The 24,123-nt window shown below is 42.8% G+C and overlaps 1 protein-coding gene across 4 annotated transcripts in view; it reads left to right on the top strand.

The window, feature by feature from the left end:
- Positions 1-24,123, top strand: part of LOC136004327 (spindlin-Z-like) — a 123,556-nt gene that overhangs the window by 68,471 nt on the left and 30,962 nt on the right. For all 4 annotated transcript variants that reach the window (XM_065660749.1, XM_065660746.1, XM_065660747.1 and 1 more), the window contains one exon: positions 18,808-18,856. In XM_065660749.1, the coding sequence (XP_065516821.1) occupies positions 18,831-18,856 (26 nt within the window). In that variant the 5' untranslated portion in view covers positions 18,808-18,830. The remainder of the gene's footprint in view (positions 1-18,807; positions 18,857-24,123) is intronic.

The raw sequence follows: 24,123 nt of genomic DNA, 5'->3' as shown, positions 1-24,123 counted from the left end.
TTATATCTTATGCTATAATAGGCACCTTCATTTTGCACCATGCAAAATCATGATAATTGGCACTCGGATTTCTTTAGATGCCATTTTTGCTTTTAATATCCCTACACAAAAGTTAATCTTGAGATCTTTAATTTATTCTGTATGAAGTTTATTTAATCTTAACTGAGGAGTCCTTAATTTATCCTCATGTCTGATTAATATAGTATCACTTTTTGATACACATCTCCAAGTTGTATATACATTTGATCAGTCTCAACTCTTGACATAGTTGTTGCCTAGGCTTGGGTGTGTCTAGCTTCCAAGGCCTGAATACATGTTCTTAAAAAAAGTAACTTTATATATATATATTGACTTTGCTGTTGTTGCTTCTTCTGCTGATCCTATTTCATAGGCTGTGGGTAGTTGGCCTTTATTGCTTTTTGTGAAACAAACAAACATAACTGGTAATGGAATTATCTGCTATTTGTTTCCTAATTATAGATGTATATTAGGAAAGAGTGTACCAGGTAGCCATTATTAGGAGACTGCATAGCCAACTCAGTAACACACATTTGTGTGTGTGTATTGCGGTTTTGTTTTTTGTTTAGTGGTTTGTTGGTTTTTTTAGCATGCAGCTACTGAGCAGGAAAGACAGAACACTTTTTATTATTATAGTTTCACAAATAGTGGTCAAATTATTTGAAAAGAACAGCAAAAGCAGTAATTGATTTAATTACAGATTTTAAAATTAAGGTTTCGAAGGCTGAAAGAAAGACCTTGCATTGTGCTCTAAATTAAAAGTATTGTGAGTTCATTGTATTTTATTTTTCTTGAAAAAGAAGACTGGGAGAGAAAAAGCTAACAAAAGCACAACTAGGTCAAGTGATAAGGAGCTGGAATTAGAAATTCAAATCAGTAATAAAGACTTAGATGTGGTGGCTTCTTTGAAAAAGCTAGTTTTCCTCTGACCTGCCTGCCAGCCTACAAAGGAAAGGCTTTTATTTGCTGTAAAGTAGGTTTAAAAGAGGAGAAGAATACATTTTACTAAAATATCTGGGTTTTTGAAGTCTACCTCTACTGGGAAACAGACTTAATAGTTCCATTTTGAGAAATAAGGGATAACACTGAAGATGGAGAAATGAAGGAAAGCCAAACCTGTTTCTTATTTTTTCATAGCACTTGTGTCTGTTTTGTTAGAGAGTAGCTTTCCAGCATATAGTTTCAGTAGATCAGCCAGCTGCTCTGTACCCTCAAAGAATGTTTTATTTTATTTATGTGTTGTCTTACCCTTTTTCTTTCTCTGTGAGAGTCATGTAGAAGCATTCAGAAACATGGCTCCTACTTTTGCTATTGAACTTAACAGTATTTTAAGGAAAAGTTAGGCAGAATTAATTCAGGCTCAAAAAACACAGGCCAACTGACAATTAAATGCTTAATTCTTTTGTTCTTGACTGGGAGTGGAGATTTTGTGTTGACTTTTTATTATGGAAAATATTTCATTTTGTAGTTGTAAGAGATTGAGCCATAAATACTTTTTCCTTCCTCATTCTATCAAAGTTTGACTCTGCTCCTTATTACAAAAAAGCATAAACCAAGCCAAATCAGTTTGGGTGGTTTTGGGTTTTTTTGGTTTTGTTGTTGTTCATTATTAACTTCTGGTTTTATATTCATGGCAACTCAGTTGTACAGAGTTTATTTTGAATGGTGTCTAAAACATGGAATTTCATGGAATGTGCTGGTTAGAACAGTAGCACTTGTTTCCATAGTCAGAAGGAGGTAAAGGGTATGAACTTAAATTCATGCAATGACATATATCCTACATAGAATATAACTCTCCATTATTGTTCTTTTAATTACTGTTAACATATTTGAAGTCACATTATTGCTTGAGACCAAACTGTATTTGACCCCAAAACACTTGATGCACTAATTTTTCACTTGAAAGATTTGTGTGAAAATATTGTCCTTGAAATTGTTGAGAAATTTTTAAATGTCTGTCTTTGAATTGGGCACTCTGACACGGAATGACTAAAGCTAATTATGCTTTTATCACAAGCCATTTAGGTGGTACTAGAGATTTCAGGATCATTTGTGTAAGCAAGGTTGTTTGTTATGTTTGGCATTCGCTACTAAAAAAGATAATCAGAAACATATGTGTTAAAAATTAATATAATATTTTTATTTGCTCTCAGATGTCTTAAGTCATTAAGATATAGTAAGACTTAGAACATCATACATTTACAAACATATTTGTAAAGAAACTGTACAAGCTGTTTAAAATTCTAAATTGAGAGAGAGAAGTCCTCTGTGCAGCTCCTTTGTTTCCTTAGTGTTGTGGTTTAAGACCAGCCAGTAACTCAGAACCATGCAGCCGTTTGCTCACTCCCCCCGTTTCTTCCTCCCACCACTTCCAGAGAGATGGGGAGGAGAATCAAAAGAACGTAACTCCCATGGGTTGAGATAAGAACAGTCCAGTAACTAAGGTATAACACAAAACCACTACTACCACCACCGATAATAATAATAAGGGAAATAGTAAGGGGAGAGAATACAATTGCTCACCACCCCAGCCCGACACGAGCAGCGATCTGGGCCTTCCGGGTAACTCCCCCAAGTTTATATACTGGGCACGACATGCTGTAGTATGGAATACCTCTTTGGCTAGTTTGGGTCAGGTGTCCTGTCTCTACTCCCTTCCAGCTTCTTGTGCCCCTCCTCACTGGCAGAGCATGGGACTGAAAAGTCCTTGGTCAGAGTAAACATTACTTAGCAAGAACTAAAATCATCAGTGTTATCAGCGTTGTTCTCAGGCTAAAGTCAAAAACACAGTGCTGCACCAGCTACTAAGGAGAAAATTGGCTGCTACAGCTGAACCCAGGACAATATCCACCCCTTATTCCGTAGCATGCACGTCATGCTCAGATCCCATATTTTAAAATGTACCATTGCTTTTTATCTCATATATATACACATATATATACACAGAGAGAGAGATCATACGTTAGTCCATGGACCAATCCCTGTAAAGTTGCTGAATCCATCCAGTCCATGATGTCAGGTTCCATGTCTTGTAACAGTCTTTCAGGGCAGGAGAGACAGTGTGTAGTTTTGAATTGTTTCCTGCTAATGACACTGCAGAACTCGTTTGGTCACTGCTGTGCTCATCTGGTTTCATCATTCTTTGTTGTGATAATAGGAGGGAAGTCAAGGTCAGTCGATGGTGACCTCAGGACAGTTCTGATGCTGCTACGGGATTTTTCTCATGACTTCATTCTCTGCTGATGATCATGACAGCACATATCTTCTTTTCAAAGCCCGGAGTGGTGGAGATGGGCATCTAGCTGATGGCCTATAAAAGTTACAGCAGGCAACAGCATATACTGGAGTTCATTGGCTGTTTTCCCCCAAAATTAAATCGTCTTGAGGTACACTCCGGATTTCAGTATCTTCCTGCATTACCCACCAAGTATATCTTGGTCCCTGAGCAAAAGCAATCCCACGAGTGGGTTTGCCTTTACTTGAAGCAGGAAGAACGCAGACTGTCTTCCTGAACAAATTCTTTATGTGCTGACAGGAACTTTATCCCTCTCTACAGTATGTAAAAGTTCTGATTGGGCTGGGCCAACCCTGTTGGCAGACCCCTCATGTTGACCAGCCAGGTGGCTTTTGGTAAATGTGTATCCCAAAGTTTGAAAGTCCCACCACCCATTGCTCTCAGTGTAGTTTTTAACAGCCCATTGTACAGTTCTGTTTTCCCAGAGGCTGGTGAATGGTAGGGGATGTGATATACCCACTCAAGGCATGCTAAGGCACATGAAAAACAACAAGGTGCTTGGTGACAGCCAGCATGGCTTCACTAAGGAGAAATCCTGCCTGATCAATTTGGTGGCCTTCTATGATGGGGCTACAGAACTGATGGACAAGGGTAAAGCAGTTGATGTCATCTACCTGGACTTGTGCAAAGTGTTTGACTCTGTCCCACACGACATCCTTGTCTCTAAATTGGAGAGATGTCAATTTGATGGATGGACCACTCGATGGATAAAGAACTGGCTGGATGGCCGCACACAAAGAGTTGTGGTCAATGGCTCGATGTCTGGCTGGAGACCAGTAATGAGTGTTGTCCCTCAGGGATCGGTGTTGGGACCAGTCTTGTTTAACATCCTCGTGGCTGACATGGACATTGGGATTGAGTGAGCCCTCAGCAAGTTTGCCGATGACACCAAGCTGTGTGGTTCGGTTGATACGCTGGAGGGAAGGAATGCCATCCAGAGGGACCTTGAAATGCTTGTGAGGTGGGCTGATACCAGCCTTATGAAGTTTAGCCATGACAAGTGCAAGGTCCTACTCCTGGGTCGGAGCAATCCCAGGCACAGCTACAGATTGGGCAAAGAAGAGATTCAGAGCAGCCCTGCAGAGAAGGACTTGGGGGTGCTGGTCGATGAGAAAATGAACATGAGCCAGCAGTGTGCGCTCACAGCCCAGAAAGCCAACCTTATCCTGGGCTGCATCAAAAGGAGCGTGACCAGCAGGTCGAAGGAGGTGATCCTGCCCCTCTACTCTGCTCTTGTGAGACCTCACCTGGAGTATTGTGTGCAGTTCTGGTGTCCTCAACATAAAAAGGACATGGAACTGCTGGAACAAATCCAGAGGAGGGCCACGAGGATGATCAGGGGACTGGAGCACCTCCCGTATGAAGACAGGCTGAGGAAGTTGGGGCTGTTCAGCCTGGAGAAGAGAAGGCTGCGTGGGGACCTAATAGCAGCCTTCCAGTATCTGAAGGGGGCCTATAGGGATGCTGGGGAGGGACTCTTCGTCAGGGACTGTTGTGACAGGACAAGGGGTAATGGGTTAAAACTTAAACAGGGGAAGTTTAAATTGGATATAAGGAGGAAATTCTTTCCTGTTAGGGTGGTGAGACACTGGAATAGGTTGCCCAGGGAGGTTGTGAATGCTCCATCCCTGGCAGTGTTCAAGGCCAGGTTGGATGAAGCCTTGGGTGGCATGGTTTAGTGTGAGGTGTCCCTGCCCATGGCAGGGGGGTTGGAACTAGATGATCTTGAGGTCCTTTCCAACCCTAACTATTCTATGATTCTATTCTATTCCTTTGTGTTTTCAATGGTGGTTTGCCATGTTTTTATCACCGATATGATGCTTACATGGTGTGTGTCTAATTTATTGTCTAATTAGTAATGTTTGAACATATATTGGAACATTCAGTTGGAGTCCAAATGCCAGATTCTGCACCTGGGATGGAGTAATGCCAGGCACAAGTATAAATTTGGAGATGAGTGGCTGGAGAGCAGCCCTGACAAAAGCCATCTGGGGATACTGACTGAGGGAATGCTCAGTAGGAGTCAGCAGTGTGCCCTGGCAAGCAAAGAGGGCAGTCCACATCCTGGGATGCATCAAACACACTATAACCAGCTCATCAAAAGAGGCGATTATCCTTCTGTATTCAGCTGTTTGTGGGGCTTCACCTTCAATACTGTGTGCAGTTCTGGGTTCCACAATTTAAGAAGGATGTTAAAGTCCTTGGATGTGTCCAGGGGAGAGCAACAAGGCTGGTGAAAGGGCTGGAAGGGATATCCTATGAGGAGCAGCTAAGGACTTTGAGCGTGTCACGTTTGGAGAGAAGGAGGCTGAGGGGTTGATCTCATTGTTCTCTACTCCAGCTTCCTGAGGAGGGGAACTGGAGAGGGAAGTGCCGATCTCTTCTCCCAGGTATCCATTGACATAACGTGAGAATAGTTCAAAGCTGCACCAGGGGAGGTTTAGGCTGGACATTAGGGCGTATTTCTTTACCAAGAGGTTGGTCAAACACGGAAACAGGCTTCCTAGTGAAGTGATCAATGCTCCAAGCCTGACAGTGTTTAAGAGGCCTTTGGACAATGCCCTTAATAACATGCTTTGACTTGATCAGCCCTGAAGTAGGTCAGGCAGTTGGACTAGATAATCATCGTAGGTCCCTTCCAACTGAAAAAAATACTGTAGTCTATACTGCATCTGTGCTATATCTGGACTCTAGTGTAAGCACCTATCTGGGAAGTAGTCTTTCACATGCTTCTGTTATACAGATAGGAATATGTGCGATTTATTGATGCAATTCTGAGGGTAAGAACACTGTTTAGAGTATAGTCTCCAAGTGTAAAATTAGTTTCCTGAGGTGTAAAAAAACTGCATTTGCTTGATAATTTACTGTCTTTAATTATCTTGGCTATTATTTAAAAACATTGCTTTAGTTTAGATGCTTTTTGGGAGGAATGGGAGGAAAACCGTTTTGAGACAGCTCTAGTATGCTACTGCCATTTTACCCAGGCATCATATTCGTGTGGTGGAAAGTTATTAATATTTAAAATTTGAGAGGTCTGGCTAAGAAGTTTATCCTAACAAAAGGAAAATTGCTTTCATCTCAAAGTTACCAGTCTCTGATTGTTTCCAGACCCTGCTTCTGAGCTAAGACAAGACTGGATGTGCCTCCCCTTAGAGGCTTCACTATGAGCAAATCTCTCCATAGTGTTAATTTGGCAGTTAAAAAGCTACTTTAAGGAGTCCATTCCTCCCAAGCATGGGTACTTGGCCTTATTAGCATATAAATGATTGTCTGGAGACCTTTACTTCACAAGAATGTACCCCTGGATTTGTTAATTTTAGAATAATCACCTCTTTCTTTTCTTTGAAACAGTATATAAGTGAGGTTTTTGCAACTTCTTGTCAGAGAACATGGGAGCAAAAGGGGAAATGCTGCCTGAATGTTCTCTTACTATGATCATCGTTTCATGATCCCTAGCGCTTATTCTTGGGGACTTCAACCTACCAGATATCTGCTGGAAGTACAATACAGCAGAGAGGAAACAATCCACAGGTTCTTAGACCATGTGGAAGATAACTTCCTGACCCAGCTGGTGAGTGAGCCAGCTGGGGGAGATGCCTGGCTAGATTGGCTGTTCACAAACAGAAGGACTGGTGGGTGATGTGATGGCTGGAGGCTGTCTTCGGCAAAGCAATCACGAAATGATTGAATTTTCAATCTTTGGGGAAGTCAGGAAGAAGGTCAGCTAAACTGCAACTTTAGACTTCCACAGGGCTGACTTTGGCCTGTTTAGGATGCTGGTTGGGAAAATCCCTTGGGAAGCATTACTGAAGGACAAAGGGGTCCAGGAAGGCTGGACACTCTTCAGGAATTAAACATTCAAAGTGCTGGAGCAGACAGTTCCCATGTGCTGAAAATCGAACCAGTGGGGAAAAGACCACCTGACTGAACAGAGATTTTGCTTGAAATCAGGAAAAAAAAAAATAAAAATATCACCTGTGGAAGGGGCTGTAGACCAAGGAGGAGAACAAGGTTAGGTTATACAGGGAGAAAATTAGAAAGGCTAAGGCACAGATAGAACTAAATCTGGAGTGCCAGCCTTATGAAGTTTAACCATGACAAGTGCAAGGTCCTACACCTGGGTCAGAGCAATCCCAAGCACAACTACAGGTTAGGCAAAGATGAGATTCAGAGCGGCCCTGCAGAGAAGGACTTGGGGGTGTTGGTCAATGAGAAAATGAACATGAGCCAGCAGTGTGCGCTCGCAGCCCAGAAAGCCAACCGTATCCTGGGCTGCATCAAAAGGAGCGTGACCAGCAGGTTGAAGGAGGTGATCCTGCCCCTCTACTCTGCTCTTGTGAGACCTCACCTGGAGTATTGTGTGCAGTTCTGGTGTCCTCAAAATAAAAAGGACATGGAACTCTTGGAACAAGTCCAGAGGAGGGCCACGAGGATGATCAGGGGACTGGAATACCTCCCGTATGAAGATAGGCTGAGGAAGTTGGGGCTGTTCAGCCTGGCGAAGAGAAGGCTGTGTGGAGACCTCATAGCAGCCTTCTAGTACCTGAAGGGGGCCTATAGGGATGCTGGGGAAGGACTCTTCATCAGGGACTATAGTGACAGGACAAGGGGTAATGGGTTCAAACTTAAACAGGGGAAGTTTAGGTTGGATATAAGGAAGAAATTCTTTCCTGTTAGGGTGGTGAGGCACTGGAATAGGTTGCACAAGGAGGTTGTGAGTGCTCCATCCCTGGCAGTGTTCAAGGCCAGGTTGGACGAAGCCTTGGGTGGCATGGTTTAGTGTGAGGTGTCCCTGCCTATGGCAGGGGGGTTGGAACTAGATGATCTTGAGGTCCTTTCCAACCCTAACTATTCTATGATTCTATGACACTGCCACAAAAGATAATAAAAAGTACTTTTTCAAGTATTTTAGCAATAAAAGGAGGGCCAAGGAGAACCTCCATCCTCTACTGGATACTAGGGGATACCTAGTGACTAAAGATGAGGAAAAGACTGAGGTACTTAATGCTGCCTTTGCCTCAGTCTTTAATAGTCACACCAGCCATCCTCACGGTACTCAGTTCCTTAAGTTGGATGACGGAGATGGGGAGCCGATTTAAGTCCCCATAATTCAGGAAGTGACCTCCTGCTCTGCGTAGACATATACAAGTCTATGGGGCCAGATGGGTTCCACCCATGGAGTTCGAGATCCTCAGGCAGTGAGAAGGGCATGCAGTAAGCTCCCTGCCCTGGACTTCAACAGTGCAGACTTTCACCTCTTCAGGAACCTGCTCAGTAAGGTTCCATGGGATAAAGCCCTGGAGGGCAGGAGGCCCCAAGACTGCTCCCTGATATTCAGGGATCACCTGCTGCAAGCTCAGTAGTGTTGTGTCCCAACAAGAAGGAAATGGGGTAAAAAGGCAATGGGGCAGGAAGGCCAGGTGGCCTCCATGGATGGATAAGTAGCTGCTGAGAAAACTCAGAAGGTAAAAAAGGAAGCTTATAGAAGGTGGAAGAGAAGACAGGCAGCCTGGGGGAAATACAGGGGCATTGTTTGGGAAGCTAGAGATCAGGTCAGGAAAGCTAAGGTCCAGTTAGAATTAAGTCTGACCAGGGATGTCAGGGATAACAGAAAGAGCTTGTATAGGTATTTTGACAACAAAAGACAAAGGATAATGTGGGCCCTTTCCAGATGGAAATGGGAGTACTGGCTACCCTGGATTTGGAGAACATTGAGGTTCTCAATGACTTCTTTGCCTAAGTCTTCACCAGGAGTTGCTCTAGCCACACTGATCAAGCCTTGGAAGACAAATGCAGGGACTGGGAGAATGAACACCTTAGGCCCACTGTAATGATTCAGAGAAATCTCCAGGAACTCACCAACAAAGATTGACAAGCAGGAAATCTTTATTGCGGCGCCAGGAGACACGGGGGATCACCTCTCCTAGCATCTCGTCAAAGCATCAACCAGGCTGTGATTATATTGTCCTTAAACATACATGTTCATTAGGTTACATACATTACATCATTACATCATGCATCATGCCTCCTGCATGCGCACTAAAATGTGGTAGTGAGCTTTGGGACTCATGGTGGTTATTTCTTCGTCACTTTGTTTTAGGATCATTGTCATAGCAGTAACCACCAGGTGGTTCTGGCAAATCTTATCTTAGTAATTTCCTTTTCTCTATAGTTGCTAACAAAGCCTATGTAATGGTTTAGGTCCAACTGGTAACTCAGAACTATGCAGCCGCTCTCTCACTCTACCCCGTGCTCCCAGAGGGATGGGGAGGAGAATTGAAAGAATGTAACTCCCATGGGTTGAGATAAGACCAGTCCAGTAACTAAGGTATAACACAAAACCACCACTACTACCACCAATAATAATAATGATAAGGGAAAAAACAAGGGAAGAGAATACAATCACTCATCACCCGCCAACCGATACCCAGCCTGACCCGAGCAGTGATCTAACCCTTCCGGGTAACTACCCCCAGTTTATATACTGGGCATGATGTGCTGGGGTATGGAATACCCCTTTGGTTAGTTTGGGTCAGGTGTCCTGTCTCTGCTTTCTCCTGGCTTCCCCTCCTCCCTGTCAGAGCATGAGACTCCGAAAGTCTTGGTCAGATTAAACATTACAACAAAAAACATCAGTGTTATCAGCGTTGTTCCCAGGCTGAAAGTCAAAAACACAGCACTGCACCAGTTACTAAGAAAGAGAAAAATGACTGCTACTGCTGAACCGAGGACAACCTAATGTCCTTGAAGTTACTTATTTACAACCCTGTTCTTCACTCAACCCCATTCTTCAATCCACCCAATTCTTCAATTAACACCATTCTTCAGTAGGAGAGGATCAGGTTCAAGATCATCTTAGGAGCCTGAATGTGCAAAAGTCTATGGGACCTGATGAAATCCGTCCATGGGTCCTGAGGGAGGTGGTGGATGATATTCCTAAGCCACTGTCCATCATATTTGAAAAATCATGGCAGTAAGGTAAAGTTTTCAATGACTGGAAAAAGGGTAATATAACCCCCATTTTCAAGAAGGGGAAAATGGAAGACCTAGGAATCTACAGACCAGTCAGTCTCACCTCTGTGCCTTGCAGGATCATGGAACAGATTTTCCTGGAAGGCATGCTAAAGCACATGAAAAACAACGAGGGGGTTGGTGGCAGTCAATATGGCTTCACTAAGGGGAAATCCTGCCTGACCAATTTGGTGACCTTCTATGATGGGGCTACAGAACTGATCAACAGGGGCAAAGCTTTTAACACTATTCTGCACAACTTCCATGTCTCTATGCTGGAGAGACATAAATTTGATGGATGGACCACTTGGTGGGTAAAGAATTGTCTGGATGGCCACACACAGAGAGTTGTGATCAATGGCTCAGTGTCCATGTGGAGACTGGTAAAGAGTGGTGTCCCACAGGGGTTGATGTTGGGACAGATCCTGTTCAACATCTTTTTTAGGAACATGGGCAGTGGGATTGAGTGCACCCTCAGCAAGTTTGCCAATGACACCAAGCTGTGTGGTTCAGTTGATATGCTGGAGAGAAGGGATGCCTTCCAGAGGGACCTTGACACACTTGTGACATGAGCCAATGCCAACCTCATGAAGTTCAGTAAAGTGAAGTGCAAGATCCTATAGCTGGGTCAGGGCAATCCCAGCCACAGCTACAGGTTGGGAGCAGAAGTGATTCAAAGCAGCCCTGTGGAGAAGGCCTTATGGTTGTTAAGAAACTGAACACGAGCCAGCAGTGTGTGCTTGCAGCCCAGAAAGCCCAACTGTATCCTGGGCTGCATCAAAAGGAGCATGACCAGCAAGTTTAAGGGAGTGATTCTGCTCTTCTACTCTTCTACTCTGCTCTTGTGATACCCCCCTTGGAGTACTATGTACAGTTCTGGTGTCCTTAACATAAGAAGGACATAGAGCTGTTGGAGCAAGTCCAGAGGGCCACGAGGATGATCAGGGGTCTGGAGCACCTCCCGTATGAAGACAGGCTGAGAAAGTTGGGGCTGTTCAGCCTTTAGAAGAGAAGGCTGCGTGGAGACCTCATAGAAGCCTTCAAATATTTGAAGGGGGCCTGCAAGGATGCTGGAGAGGGACTCTTCATCAGGGACTGTAGTGAATAGTACACAGGGGAAGTTCAGGTTCGATATAAGGAAGAAGTTATTTACTGTGAGGGTTGGTGAGGCACTGGAACAGGTTGCCCAAATAAGTGAGAAATGCTCCATCCCTGGCTCCATCCAGGTTGGACTGAGCCTTGGGCAACATGGTCTGGTGTGAGGTATCCATACCCATGGCAGGGGGGTTGGAACTAGATGATCTTGAGGTGCTTTCCAAACTTAACCATTTTATGTGTGTTGAAGGAGCTGGTGGAGGAGCTTGCCAAGCCACTCTCTGTCATCTATCAGCAGTTCTGGTCTAGTGATCAGGTCCTAGAGGACTGGAGGTTGGGCAATGTGATGCCTCTCTGCAGAAACAGCAGGAAGGTGGATCCTGGTAACTACAGGCCTGTCAGCCTGACCTCAGTGCCAGGGAAGGTCATGGAGCAATTGAGCCTAAATGAGATCATAAAGCACGTGTGGGACAACCGTGGGATCAGGCCCAGACAGCATAGATTCATGAAGGGCAGGTCCTGATTGGCCAAACCTGATGTTCTTCTATTACGAGGTGACCCATCTGGTTGATGAGGGAGAGGCTGTGGATGTTGTCTATTTGGACTTTAGTAAAGCGTTTGACACTGTGTCCCACAGTGTTCTTCTGGAGAAACTGGCTTCTCATGGCCTGGATAGGTGTATTCTTTACTGATTAAAAACTGGATGGATGGCCAAGCCCAAAGAGTAGTGTAAATGGTATCACATCTCCTTGGTGACTGCTCACTAGTGGTGTCCTTCAGGTCTCGGTATTAGGGACATTGTTTAGTATCATTATGTTGGGCTGTGGCCAGTGGTATAAGGTTCAGTAAGGCAAAGTGCTGGGTCCTGCATTTGGGCCACAACAACCCCATGAAATATCCCAGGCTTGGGGAAGAGTGACTAGAAAGCTGCTCGGCAGGAAAGGACCTAGGGGTGCTGATTGACGGCCGCTGAACATGAGCCAGCTTGTGCCGAGGCAGCCAAGAAGGCCAACAGCATCCTGGCCTATACTAGAAAGAGCATAGCCAGCAGGACTAGGATAGTTATAATCCCCCTGTACTTGACACTGGAGAGGCTGCACCTCAAATACTGTGTTCAGTTCTGGGCCCCTCACTACAAAAGAGACATTGAGTTGCTGGAGCAGGTCCAGAGAAGGGCAAGGAAGCTGGTGAAGGGCCTGGAGCACAAGTCTTATGAGGAATTTGTGAGAGACTGCTCTGAAATCAGACTCTACTGTCCATTGTCTCAAAGATTAGTCTGAAAAGCTGAAATGGAAACCCACCTATCTTTTGTCTCAGAGATGGGTGGGAGGAGTTAAGACTCCAATATCCATCGCCTGGGAAAAGGGTGTGAGGAATTGAACTGGGACTCCACCATCCATTGCCTGAGGGATGAGTGGGAAAGAGCTAAGACTCTTCCATCCATTACCTGGAGGATTGGTGTGAGGAATTGCTACCCATTATCCCAAGAATTGCTGCAGACAGGTGCAGTTGAATTGCTGGCTGCAAGACCAGGGAAACTGGTCCACCAGGAACATGCAATAAGTGACATGAAGAGCAGAGGTACTCCCCCCAACTCATTATAAAAGGGGGAAAAGGTAGTCACCAAGAGGCACATCACCAGGGAGCCATTGCCATGAGGATGACTCCAGGAGAACATCTCCGTGAGGACACGCTCTACCGATGACTACTACGGACCCTGAGGGACACCCTCCATGAGGCATCGCCATGAGGGCAACTCCATCAGGACACCTCCATGGGGAACTTTCAAGGGGACGACTCCAGAAGGACACCTCCACAAGGACACCCACCTCCAGTGACTACTACGGACTCTTGGGGGGCACTCTGCTCCAATACCAACTATGAACCCTGAAGAACTCCCACCACTGATGATGATGACAACGGACCCTCGGAACACTGTTGGGTCCATGGTGGTGACTCTCTCTCTCTGCACTCCAAATCCTTGCTTCATTTCCACCTTTTTTCCAATCTGTCCTATCACTATCCCCTTTATTACAATAATTTCCCTTTTTTACTATAATTGTCATTTTGTAATAGACTTACTAATCGATTATGGTACTTGACCTTGTTTGATTCTTAATTTCCCTCTTGGGATCATGAACGAAACAGGGTCTGACACTGGGGTTTTCTCCAGTCGGACCCTGACAGAACAGCTGAGGGAACTGGGTTTGCTTAGCCTGAAGAAAAGGCTCAGGGGGACATTATTGCTCCCTACAACTATCTGATAGGAGGATGGAGCAAGGAGGTGGCTGATCTCTCCCAAGTAACAAGTGATAGGACAAGAGGTAATGGTGTCAAGCTGCACCAGGGAGGTTAAGATTGGATATTAGGAACAATTTCTTCACCAAAAGGGTGATTATGCTTTGGAACAGGCTTCCCAGGGAAGTGGTTGAATCACTGTCCCTGGAAGTGTTGGTGAGGCCCTTAGTTACCTGGTTTAGTGGTGGACTTGGCAGTCCTGGTGCTATGGTTGGACTTGATGATCTTAAAGGTCTTTTCCAACCTAGTTGATTGTATAGTTAGTTTTCTTGTGACTTAAAAGGGCATGAACCAGGGAGATTTTTTGTTTTGAATGTTTAGCATGCTTTGTTACATGTGCTTGAACTGTGTGAGCACTTTGTTTATGATGCTTTATCACCGGACTTGTCTTGATGTCAAAATCTTCACTAATGATTTCAAGGCTCGTTGGTATATTGTTTTAGTAGTAATGAAAATATACTTTCCAGAGTGAGAAAGTAGTACAGGTGACATATTAATCACCAATCCCTTCACGTCTTTAAAGTTTAAATACAATTCCAATCATTTGGATGCTATAGAACTTGGAGCATGCAAGTAGTTTGCGCTGTTCTTGCGTTGTTTGGTTTTTTGGGTTGTTTTGTTGGTTTTTTTTTGGGGGGGGGGGAGTGTTTGGTTTTTGTGTGTTGTTTGGTGGGATTTTTTTTCCGTTTACATTGTAAAAACTACTTTGCTGAGGTAGTTTGCCTGAAAAAAGATAGATTCAGACAAGCAGATTCATTGAGTAATTTTGCTTTGGGCCTTACTCTGTAAGGATAAAACTACAGGATGTTAAACATAAGGATTTCATGTTGTTCCATCTCCCTATTTATAGTTGCTATGGGAGAGAAATATTTACAGTTCAGTGAACTTATTTTACAGTTTCAGAGGATGTGAAGTGCAGCACAGTTTAAGCCGAGATGTACTTTGAAGGAGTTTGCGCTTCCTCAAGGCATTAATGTATTCAGACAGTACGGAATACATGTGTATTATGGCCAAATAGGCTTGTAGTCAGTATTAGTATGATTTTGTTAAAATCCTAGAATGGTTGGGGTTGGATGGGACCTTTAAAGATCATCTGTTTCCACACCCCCCACCCCTTACTGTTGCCAGGGACATGTTTGCCTACATTAGGTTACTCAAAGCCCCATCCAACCTCACCTTGAACAGTTCCAGTGACAGGGAATCCACTACTTCTCTAGGCAACCTGTTCCAGTGTCTCACCACTCTCATAAATAATTTCTTCCTTCTATCCAGTCTAAATCTACCCTTTTTCCTTTTAAAACCATTACCCCTCTTTGGTCCTATTACTACAGGCCCTGGTAAAAAGTCTTTTTCCATCTTTCATATAAGCCCACTTTATATATTGAAAGACCACAGTAAGGTCTCCCTGAAGCCTTCTCTTCTCCAGGCTGCACTTTATAGGAAGAGGTGTTCCAATCTTTTGATCTTTTTTGTGGTTCTCCTCCTCTGGACCCACTCCAACAGGCCCATGTCTTTCTTGTCCTGGGATCTTTGTGTACCTTGTTATCATCTCTTCTTGTAAGTAGGCTGTATTGTTCATACAAATGCCATAACTTTGTATTAAACTGGGCACTACCTTAAGCTACCAACACAATAAACTGAGTGGTATTCATTTGGTTTTTGTTTAGAACTAGGTACATAAGCAAGTTCTTGAAATCATTCAGGAGCTGTAAAGCTCTTTTTCACTTGACAGCAAAAAAGCGTAGTCTCCTCTCAAACTCTTAGTTTAGTATTGTAAATATTTCTTAGTTTGGTGTATGTCATTTCATGCATGGAGATTGTATTTGGATAGCTGAGAAGTTTTGGACATAAGTGAGTGTCCTGGGTTCAGCAGTAGCAGTCATTTTTCTCCTTCTTAGTAGCTAGTGCAGTGCTGTGGTTTTGACCTGAGAGCAACGCTGATAACACTGATGATTTTGGTTCTTGCTAAGTAAAGTTTACTCTGATAAACTCAGTCTCATGCTCTGCCAGAGGAGGGGAAGCTGGGAGGAAGCAGAGAAAGGACGCCTGACCCAAACTAGCCAAAGGGGTATTCCATACCACAGCACATCATGCCCAGTATATAAACTGGGGGGAGTGACCCAGAAGACCCAGATTGCTGCTCAGGTCGGGCTGGGTATCATTTGGCAGGTGGTGAGCAATTCTATTCTCTCCCCTTATTTCCCTTATTATTGGTGGTGGTAGTAGTGGTTTTGTATTGTACCTTAGTTACTGGACTGTTCTTATCTCAACCCGTGGGAGTTACATTCTTTCGATTCTCCTCCCCATCCCTCTGGGAGTGGGGGGAGTGAGCAAGCGGCTGCGTGGTTCTGAGTTGCCGGCTGGGCTTAAACCACGACAGTTCTTTGTGGCGCCCAAAGTGGGGCACAAAGGGTTGAGATAATGACAGATCTGAGCAGAGTGTGTCTAATGCTATTTGTGGTAAGCATTCATTGTTTTGGATTAATAGTCACTTGTCACAGTGTTGATTTATTTGCTCTCAGAGTTGTTGCTCTTGATCTCAGAGTTTCAGCATCTCATACCTTACTTACAGCCAGTATTTGCTGGTTTAGTGTTTATCGGCTGGAGGGCCTGGGCTAAGGTTCTTGTTTCACTGTACTTCATGGTAGTGACTTGTAATGCAGTAGACTCATTGATCATGAAACTGGTCTGGCTTGAGTTCCCAGTTTGGTCATCACCTCTATACTTTGGTAGGTATATAATGGAATGTTTTAGCTAGCTGTAGAACTTGAGTCCTATAAAAAATAAGAGGTGTCTAAAGTGAGCAGTTACTGAACAGGTCAAACATTCTGAGTAGCATTCATAGCTTCCCGTTTGTGGTTTTTGTGGCTTCACTAATAGATCTTCCTTCTGTGTACCTGTAGAGTTCCTTTGGTTTTGTAAGGCTAAATGTGTTGCAGTGTATAAGATACAAAGTCTCTGAGCAGAGGACAGCGAACAAGTTTTGTGCTGAACCACCCTGCTGAACATGGGGGTATTTTTTCTATAGTGTTTTAACTACTTGAGTTGATTTAGTTAAATCTTACTTTGTCTTATCAACCAGTAATGGAAATAATGAAATCTGTGTGTTCAAGTTTTTTTACTTTGTGATAACGGAATTGGTTGGGGGGGGTTGTTGGTTTTTTTTTTGTTTTTTTTTTTAAAGTATGTTTCTAAACTTTTTTTCCTTATCTAACTAAGGGGTGGTTAATGATATAGTGAGAATGCTTGTTTAGTGGTTGCAGTCAAGTCCCAAGATCTTTTGGATTTCTGTTCAAACTTTTTGTGATATCTTTTATTTTAATTTCTAGCTGATAGTTCTTATAAACATGTTCAAAGGGAAGTTCTATTTACTTGGTCTTTTAATAGTCAAAAATTGCAAATAGAATCTTTACTGTAGCTATTCTCAGAGGGCCTCATTTTTGAAAACTTAAAATTCCAGCTCTTGTTAAAACTGTAAATGCATCTTTTCATTGATTCAGTACAAGCATGAGTGTTGGAAGCAATATATATGTAGTCTTATTTTAATTCTGCCATTTCTGTCACTTGATATATATCCTCTTTATTTCTTAATCTAAAAATCCTAAAATTAAAATATTTATGAAAACTTTTAAGGCTAATTGCACTTTCAGGCTGAGGAAGTTGGGGCTGCTCAGCCTGGAGAAGAGAAGGCTGCCTGGAGACCTCATAGCAGCCTTCCAGTACCTGAAGGGGGCCTATAGGGATGCTGGGGAGGGACTCTTCGTCAGGGACTGTAGTGACAGGACAAGGGGTAACAGGTTAAAACTTAAACAGGGGAAGTTTAGATTGGATATAAGGAGGAAATTCTTTCCTGTTAGGGTGGTGAGACACTGGAATCGGTTGCCCAGGGAGGTTGTGAGTGCTCCATCCCTGGCAGTGTTCAAGGCCAGGTTGGATGAGGCCTTGTGTGGGATGGTTTAGTGTGAGGTGTCCCTGCCCATGGCAGGGGGATTGGAACTAGATGATCTTGAGGTCCTTTCCAACCCTAACTATTCTATGATTCTATGATTCTTGTGTGACACTATTGCTATTATGAAAATTAATTTTCAAAATACATATGCCAAAGCTATGCTTGAAACATGCACATAATGTTAAATAATTTGTTTGGATCTGTAGAGAAACCTCAATTAAGTATTTCTCTTTAGGTGTGAATTTAAACATTCACAGATAAAATTCTGAACATGTTTCTACAGATACACGACTGGCTTTTTTAGTGATAACATACATGTGTCCAACACTGAGTTCATTTAGATATTCCATATGCAGAAGGTTTAATGTTTAATACCAACTTCAGTTTTTTTTGAAGTTATTTGACATTACATGGGACTTTGATTTAGCAGAATGATACAGGAATTTACTTAAATCACAGTACAAGTTACATTTAGCAGAGTATAGCAGTTCCAATATACATTTGAATCACAATACAAATGTGATTTCATTATTGGTCTCCATTGTGATGCTGGGCATCTGAAGTCATTGGAAAGGAATATGTGGGTTGAAACCAGCTCAAGTTAGTTACTCTTTTCAAAGTTCTTTCTGTTACTTGTACACTTTTTATACTATATACACTATACTGAGTCTTTATACTCAGTTTTGGCTCTATAATGAGTTTTTATACTCAGTTTGGCTGAGCCACATATACACCCACACATTTTGGCCTTGCTAGCTCAGGAATATATGTATTTGCTGCTGCTGCTTATTATTATTACCAACTTGAGGGCAGTTGCACGGCCATTTGTTTCCCTCAACTATTGTAGCCATTTATCTAGAACAAAGACTACCTCCTTTGTCTCCTTTGTGTTGAGATAATTTCAGTTTTTTGAAACAGTTTGTCATCAGTCATTCCCTAATTCTTCACTTAGCTTTGTGAGTATATAGTCCTTGCTTGTCTCCTCTGAGCCTCCTTCCATTGTAGGAGCTAATTGATCAATCAAAACATGAAGTGTTTAATTATTTTTACTTGAAAAAGAGAACTTTTCTTTAAGATAACTTTTTTGACATTGTGTATAAACACACTTCATTGTTCAATAATTCCATCGTTTATATTGTAGGTCATGCAGGAGTCTCTGCAAGCATGATGAAGAAAAGAACCTCCCACAAGTAAGTTGCCAATATCTTTCCTAAAGTATAGTTCTCAATAACTGGAGGTACTGTTCTAGAAATATATCTTTATTGTTCCACTCATTTTGCTCTTGAAAATCATGTGGAATAGTATTCAGTGTATGTGTGTAGAGTCACACGTTAATTCTTTTAGGAGGACAGTGGGAAAGAATGCACCATTGGTAGAGTTTTTGAATGTTACTCGGAGAGAAATTATCCTGTTGATACAATTCTGTAATTTATAATTCAGAGACAAGAGGTTGCGAGCTGGAATTTTGGGGGCACGTGTACTCTAGGATTCATTAGATCTTTAGTTTTTGAAGATTTTTAACCTTTTTTTTTAATAATAAAGAACATACTGAAGTACTTGTATAAGGCAGCTGCTATTTGAAGGATACTTGCTTATCCTATACATTCATGGCATGTATTCTCTCTACTACATTTTGAAATAGTACCAGCTAAATGCTGCTATGAGTAAATGTGAGAACATAGAGGTAATAGCTTAGACATGATTGACCTTAGCTAGATGTTGCATTTGGCTACATCTCTGGTAGGTGAACTCTACAATAAGCTGTGGGAAAGTGAAATTTATTAAAATGCTACTAGTTATATTTTGAGTATGAAGTCCTATAGTGGTGATATACAATATACATAGATCCAAAGCAATTTGTCTGGCAAAAATATGTTCTGTGATTAACATTTGAATTAGTATTAACTGTTTCCCAGATACAACACCTGATGTAAAACTACTCTAATTCCTTCCACAAACTCTTCACTATTCAGTCTTGTCTATCTCCGTACAAGGCAAAGGTAAACATGTATTTGTCTAGAGACAGGTAGAGTTAAAATTTAATTTCTCTTGTTCTTTTTCAACCGCTCAGAGAAAGGAGTATATGATGGGAAGACTATCAGAGGTGGGTTGCCTTTTGTACTTGAGGGTGGCTAGATTTATCTTAATTCTTGTGTTGATATACACTTATTTAAATACCTAAATAGGTTGTATATTTTAGCATAAAGGCTTTTATGGGGCATGTTAAGTCATGGTCCTAAGTCACATGATTTTGAGGCATTTCACTTAAGCCCCAACTGAGTTTTATATTAATTTAGCCTAGTTTAATTGTTTAAGAGTTGTTTGCCATAGGTTTTCTTCTGTACCAAACCAAGATGACTTTGTGTGCTGTCACTGACTTCTCTGAGAATTAACAGTAAGTAGAGCTGTAGACATGTTTATAGTAAACAAGTGGGATATGAATCACTAATTAAAAATGTATGCTGATATTACTATGAGCTGTTACAGCATACCATGAATAAGTAATGCATCCTCTGTCATTGATTTAGTTATGATGACTTTTGCATTCCTCACTTAAAGAAGAGCAAGTCTACTGGCACTTAAGGGCCATAGGGGAGATTCTAAACTAGGTTCAGAAATTCATAAAGGAGGGAAGAGCCAACAGGATGGAACAAGGTGTTGTGGTTTAAACAGAGCTGGTAACTAAATACCACACAGCCACCTGCTCATCCCCCGCACACACACTTCCCCCCTTTGTGGGCAGGATGGGGAGGAAAATCCTAAGAATGTAAAACCCGAAGGTTGAGATAAGAACAGTTTAATAACTAAAATAAAGTAAAATATAGTGATAATAGAAAGAATACCAACAATAACAATACCAATAATAATAATAGGAAACAACAAGAAAATAAATGAAAGCACAGGAAACACAAGTGATACACAATACAGTTGCTCACCCCTCGCTGACCAATACCCAGCCTGTCCTGGAGCAGTGATCGATCCCTTCTGGATACCTCCCCCCAGCAAGTGCTACTGAGCAACAACTAAAACATTGGGGTGTCATCAGCATTGTTCTCAGATTAAACGCAGCACTGTCATCAGTATTGTTCTCAGACTAAACACAGCACTGTACCAGCTACTAGGAAGAAAAATAACTGTTACAGCTGAAACCAGGACAGTATCCACCCCTTATTCCATACCATTTACATCATGCTCAGGTCCCACGCTTCCTAAATATACCATCACTTTTCCTGTCTCCTCATATATATGTGTATATATATATATATATAAACACGCATGCACACACAAACACAGATATCATTCCTTAGTCCATGGACCAGCCCTATAAAATTTATTGACTTCATTCAATCCATGACGTCAGGCTTCATCTGTCATAAGAGTCCGTCAGAGAAGGACAGATGGTGTAGGGTGTTGTACTGTTGCCTGCTGATGTCAGTTCTGAAAACATCAGCACTGAACTGATTGGTTTCATCAAAGTTCATTCTTTGTTAGGGCGATGATCAAAAGGAAGTTGTGTTCCATCACTTCTGATCTGAGGACAGTACTGGGAAACTCCCACTGCTGCTGGCTTTCCATGAATTTATTCTCTGCTGATGATCATGACAGTGTATATGGTTTTTCAAAGTCTGAAATGGCAGAGATGGGAATATAGCTGCCTTAGAAGTGTTAGATAGCAGTCAACAAAATATCATTGATTTAATTGGCTGTATTCACACAAAATTAAACCCCCTTGAGGTACACAGTGGAATTTCCTATCTTCCTGCATTGCCCGCCAAGTATATCCAGGTCCTTGAGCAAAAGTAATCCCATGAATGGGTTTGCCTTTACCTGAAGCAGGAATAACCCAGACTGTCTTCCTCAGCAAATTCTTTATGTGCACCACAGGAACTTTATCCCCTTCTACAGTATGTAAAAGTTCTGACTGGGCTGGGTCAGCCCTGTTGGCAGATCCCCTAGTGTTGACTAACCAGGTAGCTTTAGCTAAACGTGTATCCCAATGTTTGAAAATCATAGAATCATAGAATCATAGAATAGTTAGGGTTGGAAAGGACCTCAAGATCATCTAGTTCCAACCACGCAGCCGCTCGCTCACTCCCACCCCCCTCCCCCCCTTCCTCCCCCTGCTCCTGGAGGGATGGGAAGGAGAATCAAAACAATCTATCTCCCACGGGTTGAGATAAGAACAGTCCAGTAACTAAGGTATAACACAAAACCACTACTGCTACCTCCAGTACTAATAATGAGAAGGGAAATAACAAGGGAAGAGAATACAGGCGCTCACCACCTGAAGACCAATACCCAGCCCAACCCGAGCAGCAATCTAGCTCTTCAGGGTAACTGGTTTGGGTAAGGTGTCCTGTCTCTGCTTCTTCCCGGCTTCCCAAGCCCCTGCTCACTGGCAAAGCATGAGACTGAAATGTCCTTCATCGGAGTAAGCATTATCAGCAACTGAAAACATTGGTGTGCTATCAGCCTTGTTCTCTGGCTAAAGTCGAAAACACGGCACTGCACCAGCTACTAGGAAGGAGAAAAATGACTACAGCTGAACCCAGGACATTGTGGAGATTGAAGTGGCTCTGTCAGCATCTGATTTGATTCGGAGAAAACTCCAAGAACAAACTCACCAACAAAGTTTAAGTTGACAAGCAGGTATTCTTAATTGTGGCGCCGTGAGACACGGGGGATAGCTCCACCTAGCGTGTGTCCCCGTATTGTTACACATGCCGTCCTTATATAGTCACTGGGCATATATGCATATTCATGAGGCTACATACGAATTACATCATTTTCCAGGAAGTTTCCCCACATGCATACAAAAATGTGGTGGTGGTCTCTGAGGGTCGTTTATTTCTTACAACAGTCTTCATCACTTCTGGCAGCCTTTGAAACAGGCCCAGTAGATGTTTACAGCAGCTTAATTGGCTCATTAACACTACAAACATACCAATCATCCTATCCTTCTACTTATAAGTTAGTTTAACTGTAGCCCATCCTGGACACTGGCTAGTCCCAGATACTCCCCATCCCCAGGTCCTGTTTTCTATCCTCTTTTTCTTACACTTATTTTGTACTAAGCTCATAAGGACCTAAAAATACGTCAACTACATTGCTTTATCTTATAATCTTATACAAGAATTCTCAGTATGTTCTCTAGCCGCACTCTACTTTTATTTTTTTTTTTAATCATGCATCTCAGTTATTTTCCATTGCTACTGTTACAAAGCCATCAAACTTAAAGTTACTTAAAACCAATTCTACTTATTTACAAATGTTTATATTTCATTTTGTGATTTTGTGCCTCTTGTCTCAGACTGGCGAAAACCTCAATGCCAGACCCTGTTCTTAGAATCATAGAATCGTAGAATAGTTAGGGTTGGAAAGGACCTCAAGATCATCTAGTTCCAACCCCCCTGCCATGGTCAGGGACACCTCACACTAAACCATCCTACACAAGGCTTCATCCAACCTGGCCTTGAACACTGCCAGGGATGGAGCACTCACAACCTCCCTGGGCAACCCATTTCAGTGCCTCACCACCCTTACATTAAAGAATTTCCTCCTTATATCCAATCTAAACTTCCCCTGTTTAAGTTCTAACCCGTTACCCCTTGTCCTGTCACAACAGTCCCTGACAAAGGGTCCCTCCCCAGCATCCCTATAGGCCCTTCAGTTCCGAAGCCCCATCATAGAAGGCCACCAAATTGGTCAGGCAGGATTTCCCCTTAGTGAAGCCATGCTGGCTGTCACCAAGCACGTTGTTGTTTTTCATGTGCCTTAGCATGCCTTCCAGGAGAATGTGCTCCAAGATTTTGCCAGTCACAGAGGTGAGACTGACTGGTCTGTAATTTCCCAGGTCTTCCATTTTTCCCTTCTTGAAAATGGGGGTTATATTTGCCTTTTTCCAGTCGTCGGGAACTTCACCTGACTGCCATGATTTTTCAAATATGATGGCCAGTGGCTTAGCAACTTCATTCGCCAGCTCCTTCAGGACCCGAGTATGGATTCCATCAAGTCCCATGGACTTGTGCACATTCATCTTGAGGGTAGAAAGGCTCTACAGAGGCATCTGGACAGGCTGGATCGATGGGCCAAGGCCCACTGCATGAGTTTCAACAAGGCTAAGTTCTGGGTCCTGCACTTGGGTCTCAGTAACCTCATACAACGTTATAGGCTTGGGGAAGAGTTGCTGGAAAGCTACTTGGCAGAAAAGGACCTTGGGGTATTAGTTGACAGCTGACTGAATATGAGCCAGCAGTGTGCCCAAGAGACCAAGAAGGCCAGTAGCATCCCAGCTTCTATCAGAAACAGTGTAGTCAGAAGGACTAGGGAAGTGATTGTCCCCCTATACTTGGCACTGGCGAGATCGATATGCTGGAGGGAAGGGATGCCATCCAGAGGGACCTTGAGATGCTTGTGAGGTGGGCTGATGCCAACCTTACGAAGTTCAACCATGACA

Source organism: Lathamus discolor, chromosome W (assembly GCF_037157495.1).
Source record: "Lathamus discolor isolate bLatDis1 chromosome W, bLatDis1.hap1, whole genome shotgun sequence".
Taxonomy (NCBI): Eukaryota; Metazoa; Chordata; class Aves; order Psittaciformes; family Psittacidae; genus Lathamus; species Lathamus discolor.
The sequence above is the reverse complement of the archived record's forward strand: the minus strand, read 5'-3'. Positions and strand labels throughout refer to the sequence as shown.